The sequence below is a fragment of the Pan paniscus genome, chromosome 5 (genome assembly GCF_029289425.2).
Source record: "Pan paniscus chromosome 5, NHGRI_mPanPan1-v2.0_pri, whole genome shotgun sequence".
Taxonomy (NCBI): domain Eukaryota; kingdom Metazoa; phylum Chordata; class Mammalia; order Primates; family Hominidae; genus Pan; species Pan paniscus.
In genome coordinates this window covers 158,813,886-158,830,523 of record NC_073254.2, presented here as the reverse complement: position 1 = coordinate 158,830,523, position 16,638 = coordinate 158,813,886, and the positions used below count along the sequence as shown (strand labels likewise).

The 16,638-nt window shown below is 41.3% G+C and overlaps 1 protein-coding gene and 1 non-coding gene across 3 annotated transcripts in view; one reads left to right on the top strand and one right to left on the bottom strand.

Annotated features, from left to right (window-relative positions):
- ECT2L (epithelial cell transforming 2 like) overlaps positions 1-16,638 on the bottom strand; it is a 105,980-nt gene that overhangs the window by 37,697 nt on the left and 51,645 nt on the right. For both annotated transcript variants that reach the window (XM_003827709.6, XM_055114159.2), the window contains exons 9-11: positions 12,106-12,234; positions 3,542-3,634; positions 1,130-1,312 (exon numbers count right to left, since the gene is read on the bottom strand). In XM_003827709.6, coding sequence (XP_003827757.4) covers positions 1,130-1,312; positions 3,542-3,634; positions 12,106-12,234 — 405 coding nt within the window. The remainder of the gene's footprint in view (positions 1-1,129; positions 1,313-3,541; positions 3,635-12,105; positions 12,235-16,638) is intronic.
- LOC112440168 (U6 spliceosomal RNA) lies at positions 7,123-7,229 on the top strand. Its single transcript, XR_003028356.1, has one exon. It is a non-coding gene; the product is annotated as a U6 spliceosomal RNA (small nuclear RNA).

The window sequence follows — 16,638 nt, the reverse complement described above, 5'->3', positions numbered from 1 at the left end:
GGTGCATGCCTATAATCCCAGCTACTCAGGAGGCTGAGGGAGGAGAATCCCTTGAACTGGGAGGCAGAGGTTGCAGTGAGCCGAGATCACACCATTGCACTCCAGCCTGGGGACAAGAGCAAAACTGTGTCTCAAAAAAAAAAAAAAAAAAAAAAACAAACTAGGAAAAATACTTTCTCCCTGTTTACAACTTCATAACCATTTTAAAATAATGGTTGAACACCTCCTAAATGTGATAGAGTAGGTAGTACAAATAAGCAGGAAGGCAAATCCCTGTTTTGGAAGCATTTATGTAAAGAGATATAGGACATACATTGACAGATATCTACTTGCACGCTTGTGTGTTACAGCTCTTGTGTAGATGGTAACTATGTAAACAGACCTTAAATATGGAGCTGGGCAGAGGAAAAGAAGAAAGGCATAGATAGAGGGTGATTTGATTCATATGGTGTTTTAGTCAGGCGGAAAGTAGTAGGGGAAAAATTGAATAGATATGAATAGTTGCAGATGAGAAAAAGAAAAACTCTACCTAGATGGTGAAATATACTTAAAGAATGGACTAATTTAGGTAAAGATGCAAAGTTGAGGAAGTAAATTGTTTTCAAAGGGCTCTGCTGTGATCATTCATTCCGTCATGGGGCTGGGGTGTGAATGGAAAAATTCATTCACCCATGTCTAATAGGCTCAGCAAAGGCCCATGGAGCCCATCACTGAATTATATATTTTAGACAGAAAATAAATAGAACTTTAATTGTAGAACAATTTATGTAATAGGTGCTGGGGTATAAGAGGTGCTTAACTTTCAGAGCAAATTCTAGTGGGAAAAGTGCACAGCTCTCTGGCTTAGCAAACAGCAAATTGTGTCTAGGTAAATAAGTGACAAACAAGAATTAATAAGGTGGTAAAATGTTAAAATAAGAACGAGCTTCAACATTTTGAACCTGAATATATTTGTTCTTAGTGGTTATTCGTTGTATTTGAAAGGCAGTGTGAGCAACCTAGGAGATAAAATTTTACTGGAGATGTTCAAGAGTAAAATTTTACTTGCGCCATAACTAAACTTGTATTTACTCGGGATATGAAAGCAACTTCATAATTAACCTGCAACAGAAGTAGCAAGACTGCTTACCTATCATCCTGCCACTGATGCTCTTCTGCAGTTCCTTGAAGAAAGGATACAGCTGCTTCCTTACTGTTTTCAAGGTTTCTTCTAGGAAGTCTGTGAAGCTGGACCACGTCTGTAGCTTCGATTCGCAGAAGTAGATGGAAGAGGGGGCCTTTCCCCATTGGGATCCCAGCCAATCACTAAGAACTGACATGATTTTCTTCTGTTATTATTGCAGGCTTGAGCTCAGATGAAAGAATTCTACGTCTTGTTTAAAGTACAACAGAATCTTAGTTGCATTTGTATTGAGTTTATTATCGTTTCTCATTAGAAGACTAAGACCCATCCTCTCTTTTCAAAGGTAAAATTAGAAACTCGAAAAGGATTCAATGAATCATTTCAAATGCATGTCTACTCTTTGATAGCTGAGGCTGACATATTCCATTCAAAGTTTAAAAAAAAAAACAGCTGCTGGATTGTGCATTGGGAAGCTGAGCTGTCATCTGAGGAAGAATGCACTGCTTTATCTTTCCAGTGTAAAAGTGAAAACACAAGAAATCCCACGCTACACGGCTTCCCCATCAGGCCATTGGAAGTCAACCCTGTCATCGCCAAATCCTTATCTTTCTTAAATTATGTCAAACTGCTACCTCGCTCTACAAATCTGTCTACAGGACTGTAGCAGGTGCTTAAAGAAAGTTTCTCTTCTTAAAAAACAATTACTGGATGATGCAGTGGTGTGTTAAATTTGATTTTCTGTCCTGAATGGATACATAGTGTATTTGCTTTGTTTCCTCTACTGTTACTGATAGACATGTGAAAAGGTTCACAACATGTTTTTGTTTTTGTTTGAGACAGTCTTGCTCTGTCACCCAGTCTGGAGTATGGTGGCACGACCTCAGCTCACTGCAACCTTCGCCTCCTGGGTTCAGGCAATTCTCATGCCTCAGCCTCCTGAATAGCTGGGATTACAGATGTGTGCCACTACTGCCCAGCTTATTTTTGTATTTTTAGTAGAGACGGGGTTTCACCATGTTGGGCAGGCTGGTCTGGAACTCCTGACCTCAGGTGATCTGCCTGCTTCAGCCTCCCAAAGTGCTGGGATTACAGGTGTGAGCCACTGCGCCCGGCCACAACATGCTTTTTTTTTTTTTTTAAATAAGGAGAATGAGAACAAGAGAGGGAAAAGGAGGATGAACAGGAGGAAAGGAAGGCAGAGGAGGAGAAAAAGAAGAAAACCTGTTCCCGGCCAGATGCGGTGGCTCACGCCTGTAATCCCAACACTGGGAGGCTGAGGCGGGCAGATCACAAGGTCAGGAGATCAAGACCATCCAGGCCAACATGGTGAAACCCCGTCTCTACTAAAAATACAAAAATTAGTCGGGCGTGGTGGCACATGCCTGTAGTCCCAGCTACTCAGGAGGCTGAGGCAGGAGAATCGCCTGAACCCAGGAGGCGGAGGTTGCAGTGAGCCTAGATCGAGAACGTGCCACTGCACTCCAGCCTGGCAACAGTGTGAGACTCTGTCTCAAAAAAAAAAGAAAGAAAACCTGTTCCCTATTACCAGCAACAGTGTTCATACCCTGCTGTGCTCTGCTAGGCCAGTTCCTCTCTCCACAGAGCCAAATATGCTATCATTTGGTGATGTTGCTATATTAACTAAAATTAGCAAGTGACCTCTGCTTCAAAACTATGTTAGGTCAATGCACTTTTGTTATATCTACAAAGAATCTTTTCCCTTACCAGTTTCACAGTTGTGCCAGTTTTCCCAAGTTCTAAAAGGCCCTTGGCATTTAGGAGTAGAGAAGCAATGATTTATATAGTTTCTGCATCACTCTCAGCCCTACTTGATAGGAATCAAGGGTGTTTTAAAGAGGAAAATGAGTGGTGTCGGTGTAACAAAGCAATTTGTTTCTGTTGTTGGTCAGCCCGTGTTACATTTTAATCTAAATTTGCAGCTTTAGTATCTAAATGAAAGTTTGTTTTCAGGTGTATTTTCTCTGATTGTTTTTCCTCTCAGATAATGCTACTGTAATGGAAACTAAGCCAGCCTCTTTGCCATCTCTTTGTAGCTACAATTTATTTTTCCAAATAAAACCATATTGACTATATATATGTTACTAAGAAAAGTTTTTCTTTGTACTTCTTATTTTTCTAGATCAGCAACTTTGCTTAATTGTTAAAGATTATGTTTTCAACAGTTTTTGTAAATGATGGTTTGGGGCAAATATGTGCAATAAATAATCCTTTTCTAAGCAAATGACTGAATGATAGGAGATTACCTAGTTTGGGAAGTAATAGCATTCCTTCAAGGGAGGAAGGAAAGAGAGTAATGGATATCAGCCATACCAGTACTATTAACTGGATTTTGTCTTTTGGTGATTCTGGAGTTGGCTTATGTTATTGGACATGGCGCTCAGCTCCCATAACACTTACTGTGCTGGTAAGAGCCAGTTGCAATCCCAGTGGGGGCCGTAAAGAACGTGCCAGTTAGTTGAGACAGCTGGGAAAGAACTTCAATTCCTGCCTCTGCATAGTCAAAAACACTTTCGTTAGTTTCCTCATATATTTTGCCATGGAAGATCATATAACTTGGATATTTGTTCCCTCCAAATCTCATGTTGAAATCTAATCCCCAACGTTGGAGGTGGGGCCTGGCAGGAGGGATCATGAGGGCGGATCCCTCATGAATGACTAGTGCCATCCCCTTAGTGATGAGTGAGTTCTCACTCTGAGTTCACACAAGATCTGGTTGTTTAAAAGTGTGTGGCACCTCCTCCCTCTCTCTTGTTCCTGCTCTTGCCATGTGACACACCACCTGCCCCTTCACCTTCTGCCGTGATTATAAGCTCCCTGAGGCCCTCACCAGATGCCAAGCAGATGCCAGTGGCATGCTTCCTATACAGCCTGGAGAACCATGAAGTAATTAAATCTCTTCTCTTTATAAATTACCCATCCTCAGGTATTTCTTTATAGCAATGCAAGAACAGACTAATCCAGAGCAGTTAAATATTACGTAGGGGCACTAAAGAGATGGCCAAAAAAGGCCACTGGCAGTTCTCATCTTCCATTCAAACCTCTCCATTGAACAGTCCATGAACACTTCATCATTCACCCCTAAATACTGAAGCTGAAACAGTCTGAGGACTAAACTACAGGATGGGGAAAGAGGGCATGGAGTTTGATCTGAGGCTTATTTTCAGATTTGGAATACCCAGCCCAAAGAAAGAGAAAAATGTATATATTTTTTTCTAAAATAGTCTGACTCAAAGGAGAAGTCTCATTGTAAGAGGACAGATTTTAAAAAGTTAAACACAGGATGGAATATGATGGTTAAAATTTAGCCCCTTCCCTGGGCAAAGACTTCATGACTAAAACACCAAAAGCAATTGCAACAAAAGCCAGAATTGACAAGTGGGATCTAATTAAACTAAAAAGCTTCTGCACAGCAAAAGAAACTATCATCAGGGTGAACAGGCAACCTACAGAATGGGAGAAAATTTTTGCAATCTATCCATCTGACAAAGGGCTAATATCCAGAATCTACAAGGAACTTAAACAAATTTACAAGAAGAAAAAATCCCCGTCAAAATGTGGGCAAAGGATGTGAACAGACACTTCTCAAAAGAAGACATTTATGCGGCCGTCAAACACATGAAAAAAAGCTCATCATCACTGGTCATTAGAGAAATGCAAATCAAAACCACAATGAGATACCATCTCACGCCAGTTAGAATGGTGATTATTAAAAAGTCAGGAAACAACAGATGCTGGCGAGGCTGTGGAGAAATAGGAATACTTTTCCACTGTTGGTGGGAGTGTAAATTAGTTCAACCATTGTGGAAGACAGTGTGGCGATTCCTCAAGGATCTAGAACCAGAAATGCCATTTGACCCAGGAATCCCATTACTGGGTATATACCCAAAGGATTATAAATCATTCTAGTATAAAGACACATGAACATGTATGTTTATTGCAGCACTATTTACAATAGCAAAGACTTGGAACCAACCCAAATGTCCATCAATGGTAGACTGGATAAAGAAAATGTGGCACATATACATCATGGAATACTAGGCAGCCATAAAAAAGAATGAGTTCATGTCCTTTGCAGGGACATGGATGAAACTGGAAGCCATCATCCCCAGCAAACTAACACAGGAACAGAAAACCAAACACTCCATGTTCTCACTCGTAAGTGGAAGTTGAACAATGAGAACACATGATGCAGGGAGGGGAACATCACACACTGGGGCCTGTCAGGGGGTTGGTGGGAAAGGGGAGGGAGAGCATTAGGACAAATACCTAATGCATGCAGGGCTTAAAACCTAGACGATGGGTTGATAAGTGCAGCAAACCACCATGGCACATGTATACCCATGTAACAAAGCTACACACACTGCACTTGTATCCCAGAACTTAAAGTAAAAAAAAAAAAAATAGCCCCTTCAGTGGCACAACATATAGATTGAATTATTTAATTCAGCATACAGGTTGAATTACTTGGAATGAAATGGGTAATTTATTTTAACTATTTGTGGTCCAAGAATAAATAAATACTCCAAAATGCTTCAATTACTGCATGAAACAGGATGACAGCAGCTGAAAGTTTGGGATGTCTCTCACTTACTGATGTCTACAGCACTTTTATTGACAAATTCATCAATGAAATCAAATAGAGAGTCCAATGTACACATACATAGTCAATAGATTTCAACAAAGGTGCAAATGAAATTCATTGGAAAAAGGATAGTAGTTATAAGGAATGGTGATGAAACAACTAGCCATATGTAAAAAAAAAAATTAACCTCTATCCATATCTCATATATTACATTAAAAAAACAGTCAAGTGGATCACAGACCTAAAAGTCAAGCTTAAAACTATAAATCATTTAGAAAAAACATAGGAGAAAATCTTAGTGGCCTTTGGTTAGGTAAATCGTTTTTAGATATGATGCCAAAGCATGATCTATACAAGAACATTTGATATATTTGATGTCATCAAAATTAAGAACTGTGCTTCAGGCTGGGCGCGGTGGCTCATGCCTGTAATCCCAGCACTTTGGGAGGCCAAGGTGGGCAGATCACCTGAGGTCAGGAGTTCAAGACCAGCCTGGCCAACATGGTGAAACCCTGTCTCTACTAAAAATATTAAAAAATTATCCGGGCATGGTGGCGGGCATCTGTAATCTTGTAATCCCAGCTACTCAGGAGGCTGAGGCAGGAGAATTGCTTGAACCTGGGAGGCAGAAGTTGCAGTGAGCCGAGATCGCGCCATTGCACTGCAGTCTGGGCAACAAGAGTGAAACTCTGTCTCAAAAAAAAGAAGAAAAAAAAAAAGAACTGTGCTTCAAAAGAAACTGTTCAGAGAAGGAAAAAATATTTTCTACAGACTGTAGAAAATATTTTTATCCAGTATGTATAAAGAGCTCTTAAAGCTGAATAAGAAAACAAACAACCTAGTTTTTAAGATGGTCAAAAGAATGGCAAATAAGCACATGAAAAGATCTTGAGCATCATTCGTCATTAGGAAAATGCAAATTAAAACCGCAATGAGATACCACCACATACCCACCCAAATGGCTAAAATCAAAAAGACTGGCCATACCAAGTGGTAAAATGATAGGCAACTAGAGTTCTCAGATACTGCTTGTGGAAATGTAAAATGCTAAAGTCACTTTGGAAATCAGTTTAGCTGGTGTTTTCATAAAGTTAAACATACGTCTACATATAACCTTGACACTCTACTCCCAGGTATTCATCCAAGAGAAATGAAAGCATAAGTTCATAGCAGCTTTATTTGTAAAAGCAGAAACCAGGAAGAACTCAAATTTATCTATCAACAAATTAATGGATAAACAAATTGTGGTATACGTGTACAATGTAATAATTCCCAGTAGTAAAAAGGAGATATTGATACATGCATCGGATGGGTAAATCTAAAATAATGATTGAATGAAGAAAGTCAGACAGAGAATACATACTGTATGATGCCATTTATAGAAGATTCTAGGCCAGTGCTTGCTTTGGCAGCACATATACTAAAATTGGAACAATACAGAGAAGATTAGTGTGGCCTCTGCACAAGGATGACCTGCAAATTTTTGAGCTGTTCCATATTAAAAAAGAGAAAAGGAAAAGGAAAATTCTAGGCCAGGCGGGATGGTGCACACCTGTGATCCCAGCAGGCTGAGGAAGGAGAATTGCTTGAGCCTAGGAGCTCAAGACGAGCCTGGGAAACATAGGGAGACCCTGTCTCTACTAAAAAAAAAAAAAATTAGCCAAGCATGGTGTTGTGTGCCTGTAGTCCCAGCTACTCAGGAGGCTGAGGTGAGAGGATCGCTTGACCCCGGGAAGTTGAGGCTGCACTGAGCCGTGATTTCACCACTGCACTCCAGCCTAGGCAACAAAGCAGACCCTGTCTAAAAAAAAAAAAAAAAAAAAAAAAGGAAAATTCTAGAAGATGAAAACTAATATATGTGAAAGAAAGACCAGTGGTTGCCTCAGGTTGGGGGTGGGGAGAAGCAGGAGAGAGAAATTATGGAATGGCATGAGGAAACTTTTGGGGGTAATGAATATGTTCATTTTCTTGATTTTTCTTATGGTTTCATGGGGCAGGCCTACATATGTCAGAATTTAGTCAATTGCACACTTTTATTATGTACAGTTTATTGTATATTAATTATATTTCAATAATGCTGTTTAAAAATGTTTTTAATGCCAAAAAGAATGAGTCTCAGATTCTTAGATTTTTGGCTTATGCAGTAACTGTTGAATGATATTTTTACTGAGGAATCTGGGGAAGGGGTAGGTTTGGTGCTGGGGAGGCAATCAAGGGTTTGATTTAACTTTGAGATGTCTATTAGATGTGAAAATTAAACATCCAGTATGAAGATTCCAAGTGGGAATTAGATATGAGTCTGCAGCTCAGAGATTTCAGAGCTGGAGACATAAATTTGGGGGTCCTCAGCATATAAATTACATTTAGAGTCATAGTGATATGGTTTGGCTGTGACCCCACCCAAAATCTCATCTTGAATTGTAATAATCCTCACGTGTGAAGGGTGGGACCAGGTGGAGATAATTGAATTAAGGGGGCAATCTCCCCCATCCTCTTCTCGTGAGAGCGAGTGAGTTCTCACGAGATCTGATGGTTTTATAAGGGGCTTCCTCTTTTCCTCAGTTTTCATTTTTCCTCCTCCTGCCACCACGTGGAGAAGGACGTGTTTGCTTCCCCGGCCCTGCAGAACTGTGAGTCAAGTAAACCTCTTTCCTTTATAAATTACCCAGTCTCGGGCAGTTATTCATAGCAGCGTGAGAATGGAATAATACACATAGGAATAGTGAGACTGCCTAGGGAGGAGAGTGCGTATGTGGAAAAGGAGAGAGGCTAGGATCAAGCCCTAGGGAATATTTAAGGATCTTGCAGAGAAAGAAGAGCCTGCAAAGGAGATTGAGAAGAGGGCACTGAGGTGGGAGGGAACAGGGAGAGTGTGGTATTAGGGACACCAAGAGAAGGAGTATTTCAAGAAGGGACGTTCCTCTGCATCAGATGCTTCCATAAAGTCAAAGTGAGGTGGGAATGGAGCAGGGACCACTGGATTTGAGCACATGGAAGTCACTTACAGTCCTCCAAAAGTAGTGCCAGTACAGACAGAGACCCACTGGAGGAGCTTGAGGAGAGTGTGGGAGGTGAGGATGGAGGGCCTAGAGGCAGCAGCATCACCATCACCTGGAAACTTGATAGAAAGGAAAATTCTCCAGCCCCACCCCAGACTTAACTGAGTCTGAAACTCTAGGTGGGACCCAGCAATGTGTAGTTTAACCAGCCCTCCAGGTGATATGGATGCGCGCTCAAGTCTGAGAACCTCTGGTCTTGTCAATTTAAAAAGTGGTGAGGGAAAGCTTATTGTCCTTTTATTTTTTTAAGGCAGGAGATACTACAGGTGTTTCTGATTTGATAGAAACAATCCAATAAAGAGAAATGAGGGCACAGGAGAGGATTGGATGTGGAAGTCTGGAGAAGATGAAAGGCAACGGGCTAGATTCCAAGTGCAGTATCTGATCTTGTTTGAGAGGGATGCTTCTTCCATCAGGGCAAAGGGAAGACAGAGAATAAAAAGTAAGAGGTGGAGCTGGTGGTGGATTCGACGGTAGGAGGAAAATTAGGGAGTTCCCATATGATTCAGTTTTCTTGGCGAAGTAAAAGGTGAGGTCAAAGCTGAGAGACAGGGTTATTGAAAGATTGTCTAAAGAGAAGAGATAAAATTGTCATCTCAAAGAGTGTGATAATGAATTTACCAAGGAAATTGCTCATCAGTGTTGCAATCCCATTTGACAGTTATGTCACCAAAGTAAAGTTAGACCAATCAGAACGGTTATATCACTTATTCCGACAGTCTTTAAAGCTGCTTTAGTACCCACAGGTATAGTGTGTGCAGAGAGTTGTGTTTTAACCAAATGAATTGGGATTTAGCCAAAAAAGAGAGACAAGTTCAGATGCTTTGCAAGGGAGTGATGATAAAATTGGGCCATTAAATCCAAGTTTAACAAGGAAGGAAGCAAAAATGAAGACATGGTGGTAGTGAAAAAGTTGGAGTGTGTAGGCTGGAGGTCTTAGACAAAGAATTGCTGGGCCAGGTGTGGCTCATGCCTGTAATCCCAGCACTTTGGGAGGCTGAGGTGGGCGGATCATGAGGTCAGAAGTTCTAGACCAGCCTGGCCAATATGGTGAAACCCCGTCTCTACTAAAATTACAAAAATTAGCCGGGTGTGGTAGCACATGCCTGTAGTCCCAGCTACTTGGAGGCTGAGGCAGAAGAATCGCTTGAGCCCGGGAGGCGGAAGGTTGCAGTGAGCCGAGATCATGCCACTGCACTCCAGTCTGGGCGACAGAGCGAGACATCTCGGGCGGTGGGGTGGGGGAGACAAAAAGAATTGCTGTGGTGGGGGTATTTGAGTACATGATTTGAAAATGGTTCTCAAATACTTGAAATCGAGATTTTAGGAGTGATATACAGCCACTGGGCTGACAAGCCTAAGAGGGATGCCTGAAGTGGTGGAAAAGAGACATTTGGACTGAGAAGTCAATGATCTTTGATGCATCCAGGTGGATATTACATTTGATGAGAATTTCGGGGCCCAGAATGGTGATAGAAAGCCTATTTTTTGAGTGTCATTAAGTTTCACTTGAGACAATTTTTATGTCACCGAATCCACTTTTCCCGCTTTATTCTTACTCTGCCTTTCAATACTTTCCCAAGTCCTTTCTTTTTCTTCTTCACTTAAAATATTTGCTTTGTTCTATTATAAAAGTAATATTAGTTCATTACAGGAAATTGAGACAAAATACATTTTTTAAAAGGGAGAAAAAAAGGAAAACTCACTTATATCCAACCAGTGTGAATACCTTGGTATACATCCTTCCAAATCTTTTTCTATACATACACCACCTCACACATATGCATGTTTTAAACAATGAGATCACACCATCCAACTCTTTGTAACCTAGTCTTTTAAAACTAATTTCAAAGTAGAAAAGTAGAAAAATTATAAAACACATCTAGAAATAGGTGCTGTTAATATTTTGGTATATTTCCTTTTAGATTTTTCTATGCATATTTTCTTTCTTTCTTTTTTTTTTTCTGAGGTGGAGTCTCACTCTGTCGCCCAGGCTGGAGTGTAGTGGTGCGATCTTGGCTCGCTGCAACCTCTGCCTCCCAGGTTCAAGTGATTCTCCTGCCTCAGCCTCCTGAGTAGCTGGGATTACAGGTGTCTGCCACCACGCCCAGCTATTTTTTTCTATTTTTAGTAGAGATGGGGTTTTGCCATGTTGGCCAGGCTAGTCTCGAACTCCTGACCTCAGTTGATCTGCCCACCTTGGCCTCCCAAAGTACTGGGATTACAGGCGTGAGCCACCACACCTGACCAGCATATTTTCTACATAAATGAGATTTAATAAATATATATATGTATATAAATATAATTGGAATAACTTTGTAAATTTACATGTTTAAAACAATTATTTCCCATTCTTTTTATTTTTTCCTGTCCTCTGACTGAAGCCTGCCAGGGGGCTTGCTTTGCATATGTTGAACAGTCCTGTGAAATTTGAGGAGTAGAAAGAATTTTAAAACTCACAGTTACCCAAGGAATGGCTAACAACAACAACAACAAAAAACAGTATGAGAAAATTTAATTTCACATTCCCTCTCCCCTGCTCTGCTTGTAAACACTGTGCATGAATGCAGAGCTTTTATTGAACAGATCTCCAAAGAATGAATTTGACTTAATGCTTCTGAAGTTTCTCTTCAAGCATAGAAGTCAACTTTGAATCACAGTTGCTGATTCTAGACAGGCAGCCACTTAAAATGATATCAGCAACCTCAGTCATCATTAGCCATACTCATCTTTACAAAGCACCTCACTGTTTTTAATATTATCTAAGAATTTACACTGTGTTTATTATTTAAATATGTCATCTTGAGATTCATAAGTCCTCAAGATACACTAAGGTACCATTGTTCTACATTTCATATGAGGAAATGGAGGTCCACAAGTTTGCCTAATGCCACAAAGCTAAACAATGACATTGGCGGGACTCAAGTTCAGGTTCTTGGTCACCAAAGTTCATGCCTACTCCAGGTTCAGAAGGTGGCAGGGGGTGTTTTCTCGGATTGAATGATTATGGCTCCTATGATGGTCAGGCACTTTCCCTTATATCCTGGATACTGGTGTTATTGTGTTTTCCACAATAAATATAGATAATGCTCCTGGGTCTTGCCATTTAGGGACCGTATTTCTGTAGAGACAGGTTACTTTCATCACTATCCCTCACTGCTACTTTCTTGAAATACCTGGATATGTGAAGTATAAAGAAAAAAGAAATTGAAGCGTGAAATGTGACTGAATCATTTGACCCAGGGGCACTTCAATAATTCACAACATATCCCCATGAAGTGGCATGGCCACTGTCTCTCTATAAGGTGTTCTGAGCTAACCTGATGCTCCAAGGGGCACGAAGAAGTCCACGTGACCCCCTTCTTCTTCAGTGGCCACATAGCTTCCTAATTTCTCCCAGAAATCTCTCACTTCAGGCCTCAGTAAATTTTTAACACCAATTTTATAGCCTGAGGAAAAAAAATCAAAATGTCATATTAGCTTGTAACATAATACTGAACAGAAATTATTAGCAGCTTGTGAAAATGTAAGCACAAAATCAAAATGCCATCTGTCTGTAAGACCAAGACACCTGAGGCATCTCTGCTTCCTCCCGCACCACGTTGGGGCCATCTCCATGGTCCTGGTCTCCTTCACATCCTGGGTAAATTGGACACTATGCACTCAGGTTTACGACATTGCATTTCTGCCTCCACTGTGCAGCAGGGTAAGATATCAGGCGCATGCAGGGTTTAGGGGGATGGTCAGCAAGTCCTGGGATTTTGCAACCAAGTTCCAAAGTAGAAATGTTTCCCAGGATTGTCAATCAAAAAATAAGTAGTGCAGAGCAGAAGTTAAGGCTCCCAGAGATGGTAAACAGCAACTGAAACTCTCCTTTTCTCTCACTTCCCAACAATTCTGTGTGATGATTCCACTAAGCTGCATGGGTCTGGACCCATTTCTAAAGGAGTCCTGGAAACTCCGCATCCCCAGGCTCCAGTGATGAAATGAAAACAGGCAAAGAATTCTGGTGTTTCACTCCCTCCCACTGGGAGGTCTAGATATTTTATAAATATCTAGAAAGGACTTCTTCATGTGACAGGGTAGCAGACTTTGTTTTGATGTTGTTTTTAAAGCAAAAGCTTTTGGGAAAACACAATTATATAGCAGTAAACTAGTTCTTTGAGGTATTTTGTTGCTGTTACTGTTGCTTAAGAAAAACAAAATAAGGGCCAGGCGCGGTGGCTCACGCCTGTAAGCCCAACACTTTGGGAGGCCGAGGCAGGTGGATCACAAGGTCAGGAGTTTGAGATCAGCCTGGCCAATATGGTGAAACCCCATCTCTACTAAAAATACAAAAGTCAGCTGGGCGTGGTGGTGCACACCTGTAGTCCCAGGTACTCAGGAGGCTGAGGCAGAAGAATCACTTGAACCCAGGAGGTGGAGGTTGCAGTGAGCCAAGATCGTGCCGCTGTACTCCAGCCTGGGCGACAGAGCGAGACTCCATCTCAAACAAAAACAAAAAACAAACAAAAAACACCCAGAATGAGGAAAAGGCAGAGTTTGAAAACTTTTCTTACCTGGAGAACAAAAAGGCTGAGATCAAGAAACTCTAACAGGACATTCCACACGAGATAAACTTACTCCCATCATATAAACTTGCCAATATCTCTGCACCATTTAGAGAAGAGTTACCATGTCATTTAAATTTAAACCCCAAACAAATAGTATCTGTGCTTTACTTTGGGAGGACATAGAAAACTGATGTGGAACACAACTTGCCCCAGGCACAGGTAAGCTAAACAAGGAAAACCAGAAGTAAGGTAAAGTGAAACAAACGTCAATTCGTTTCTGCCAATGATAAATTTCACTGAAACTTTCCAAGTACACGAAGTCCCAACCACAGAGATGGCAATTTGACGGGTGTCTCAGGGACTCACTTTGCCATTTTGCTGGTTTACTCCAGCCATATCTGGGATCATCTTATTCCTTCTCTCCCCTCATCCCACAATAATGGAAGATTTCATTTGAGTAAGTTTTAAAACAATTTTACTTTAAGTATAAGCAAGGAACAATGCAAGCTATAAGAAAAAAATAGAAACTAGACGTCTACTTCTAAAACATTCATCATCTCTTTCTCCCGGAAAAAAAAAAAAAAAGTAACCGTTTAGGTTTGTTTTGAGGGGCAGAGGGCTGGGGGGTTTTTGGTTTGTTTTTGTTTTTCTTTAAGACAGGGTCTTGCTCTGTAGCCCAGGCTGGAGTGCAGTGGCTCAATGACTGACTTCAACCTCTGCCCCGCCGGGATCCTCCCAAGGAGTAGCTGGGACTACAGAGGTGTGTGCCACCACACCCAGCTAATTTTTTTGTATTTTTTGTACAGATGGGGTGTCGCCATGTTGCCCAGGCTGCTGTGGGCTCCTGGGCTCAAGAGAGCTGCCTACCTCAGCCTCCCAAAGTGCCAGGATTACAGGTATGAGCCACCATCCTCCACCCCACTGAGATTTTTGACGGCTGCCCTGTAACAAGTTGATGATATCAGCCATTCCTTTCCTTTGTAGGAAACTAGGAATATAATAAATCTGTAGCCAACTAGGAATATAATAAATGTTGTTAGTGTACACCAATTTATAGATCTTGGTATTTACTATTAAAATTGCTGCACTTTCATCAAATTTAAAACTTTTGTGCATCAAAGTGTACAATCAACACAGTGAAAATGAAATCTATGCAATGGGAGAAAATATTTGCAAATCATATATTTGATAAGGGAATAGTATTTGGAATATATGAACTATAACTCAACAGTGAAAAAAAATCAAATAACCCAATTTTTTAAAATGTGCAAAGGACTTGAATAGACATTTCTCTGAAGAAGATAACCAAATGGCCAACAAGCCTATTAAAAGATGCTTGACATCACTAATCAGAGAAATGCAAATCAAAACCACAATGAGATATTACATCCATTAGGATGGCTACTATTTAAAAAAAAAAAAAAAGGCTAGGCACAGTGGCCCACACCTGTAATTCTAGCACATTAGGGGCTGAGGTGGAAGGATTGCTTGAGGCTAGGGGTTCCAGACCAGCCTGGACAATGTAGTGGGACCCCATCTCTAAAAAATAAAAATAGAAATTAGCTGGATATGATGGTGTGCATCAGCTACTTAGGACACACTGAGGAAAAAGGATCACTTGAGCCTAGGAGTTCAAGGCTACAATAAGCTATGATCACGCCACTGCATTTCACCTTAGGAAACAGAGCGAGGCTCTGTCTCCAAGAAAAAAACCAACAAAACAAAAAAAAAGCACAGATACACACAGAAAATAAGTGTTGGCAAAGATGTGGGATGTGTAGAGATTGTAAACGTCGTGCACTGTTGGTGGGATTATGAAATGATGCAACTGCTATGGAAAACAGCATCGAGAATTCAAGATTTATTTTTCTTTCTCTCTTTCTCTTTTTTTTTTTTTTTTTGAGATGGAGTTTCGCTCTTATTGCCCAGGCTGGAGGTGCAATCTCGGCTCACCGTGACGTCCGCCTCCCGGGTTCAAGAGATTCTCCTGCCTCAGCCTCCCGAGTAGCTGGGATTTCAGGCATGTACTACCACGCCCAGCTAATTCTGTGTTTTTAGTAGAGATGGGGTTTCTCTATGTTGGTCAGGCTGGTCTCAAACTCCTGACCTCGGATGATCCACCTGCCTCAGCCTCCCAAAGCGTTGGGATTATAGGCGTGAGCCACTGCACCAGGCTGGAGATTTCTTTAAAAGGTAAAAATTGAACTATCATATAATCCATCAATCTCATTTCTGGGTATATATCCAAAATTGAAAGCAGGATCTCAAAGAGATGGTTGCATACTCATATTCAACAATAGCAGCACTATTCATGATAGAAGTGGAAGCAACCCAATTTCCATCAGTGGATGAACAGATAAACAAAACATACTATATACATACATGCCCTTAAAAGGAACACATACAACACGGATGACCTTTCAGGACATTATACCAAGTGACATAAGCCAGTCACAGCCGGGCAAAGTGGCTCATGCCTGTAATCCCAGCACTTTGGGAGGCCGAGGCAGGTGGATCACTGGAGGTCATGAGTGCAAGACCATCCTGGCCAACATAGTGGAACCCTATCTCTACTAAAAATACAAAAATTAGCCAGGCATGGTGGTGGACGCCTGTAATCACAACTACTTGGGAGGCTGAGGCAGGAGAATCGCTTGAACCCCGGAGGCAGAGAGAGGTTGCAGTGAGCTGAGATTGTGCCGCTGCACTCCAGCCTGGGCGACAAGAGCAAGACTCTGTCTCGAAAAAAAAAAAAGTCACAAAATGACAAATACTGTGTGACTCTCCTATAAGAGTATCTAAAATACTCAAATTCATAGAAATGAAGTTGAATGGTGGTTGCCAGGGCCTGGGAAGAGGAGAAAAGAGAAGTTTTTTTTCAGTGGGCACAGAGTTTCAGTTTTGCAAGATGGAAAATTTTTGGAGAGCTGTTTCACAACAATGTGAACAAACAATACTGAACTGCACACTTCAAAATGGTTAAGACAGTAACGTGTTTCTTTAATCGAAATTTGAAAAAACGGTCATCAAAAAAATTGCTTCACAGTTGGGGTATGGTGGCTCACCCCTGTAATCCCAGCCCTTTGAGAGGCTAAGGCAGGAGAGAGTTTGGGACCAGCATGGGCAACATGGAGAAACCCCATCTCTACAAAAAATACAAAAATTAGCTGGGCGTGGCGGCACACACCTGTGGTCCCAGCTGCTCAGGAGGCTGAGGTGGGTAGATCACTTGAGCCTGGGAAGTCCAGGCTGCAGTGAGCCATGATCACACCAGTGCACTCCAACCTGGGTGACAGACAC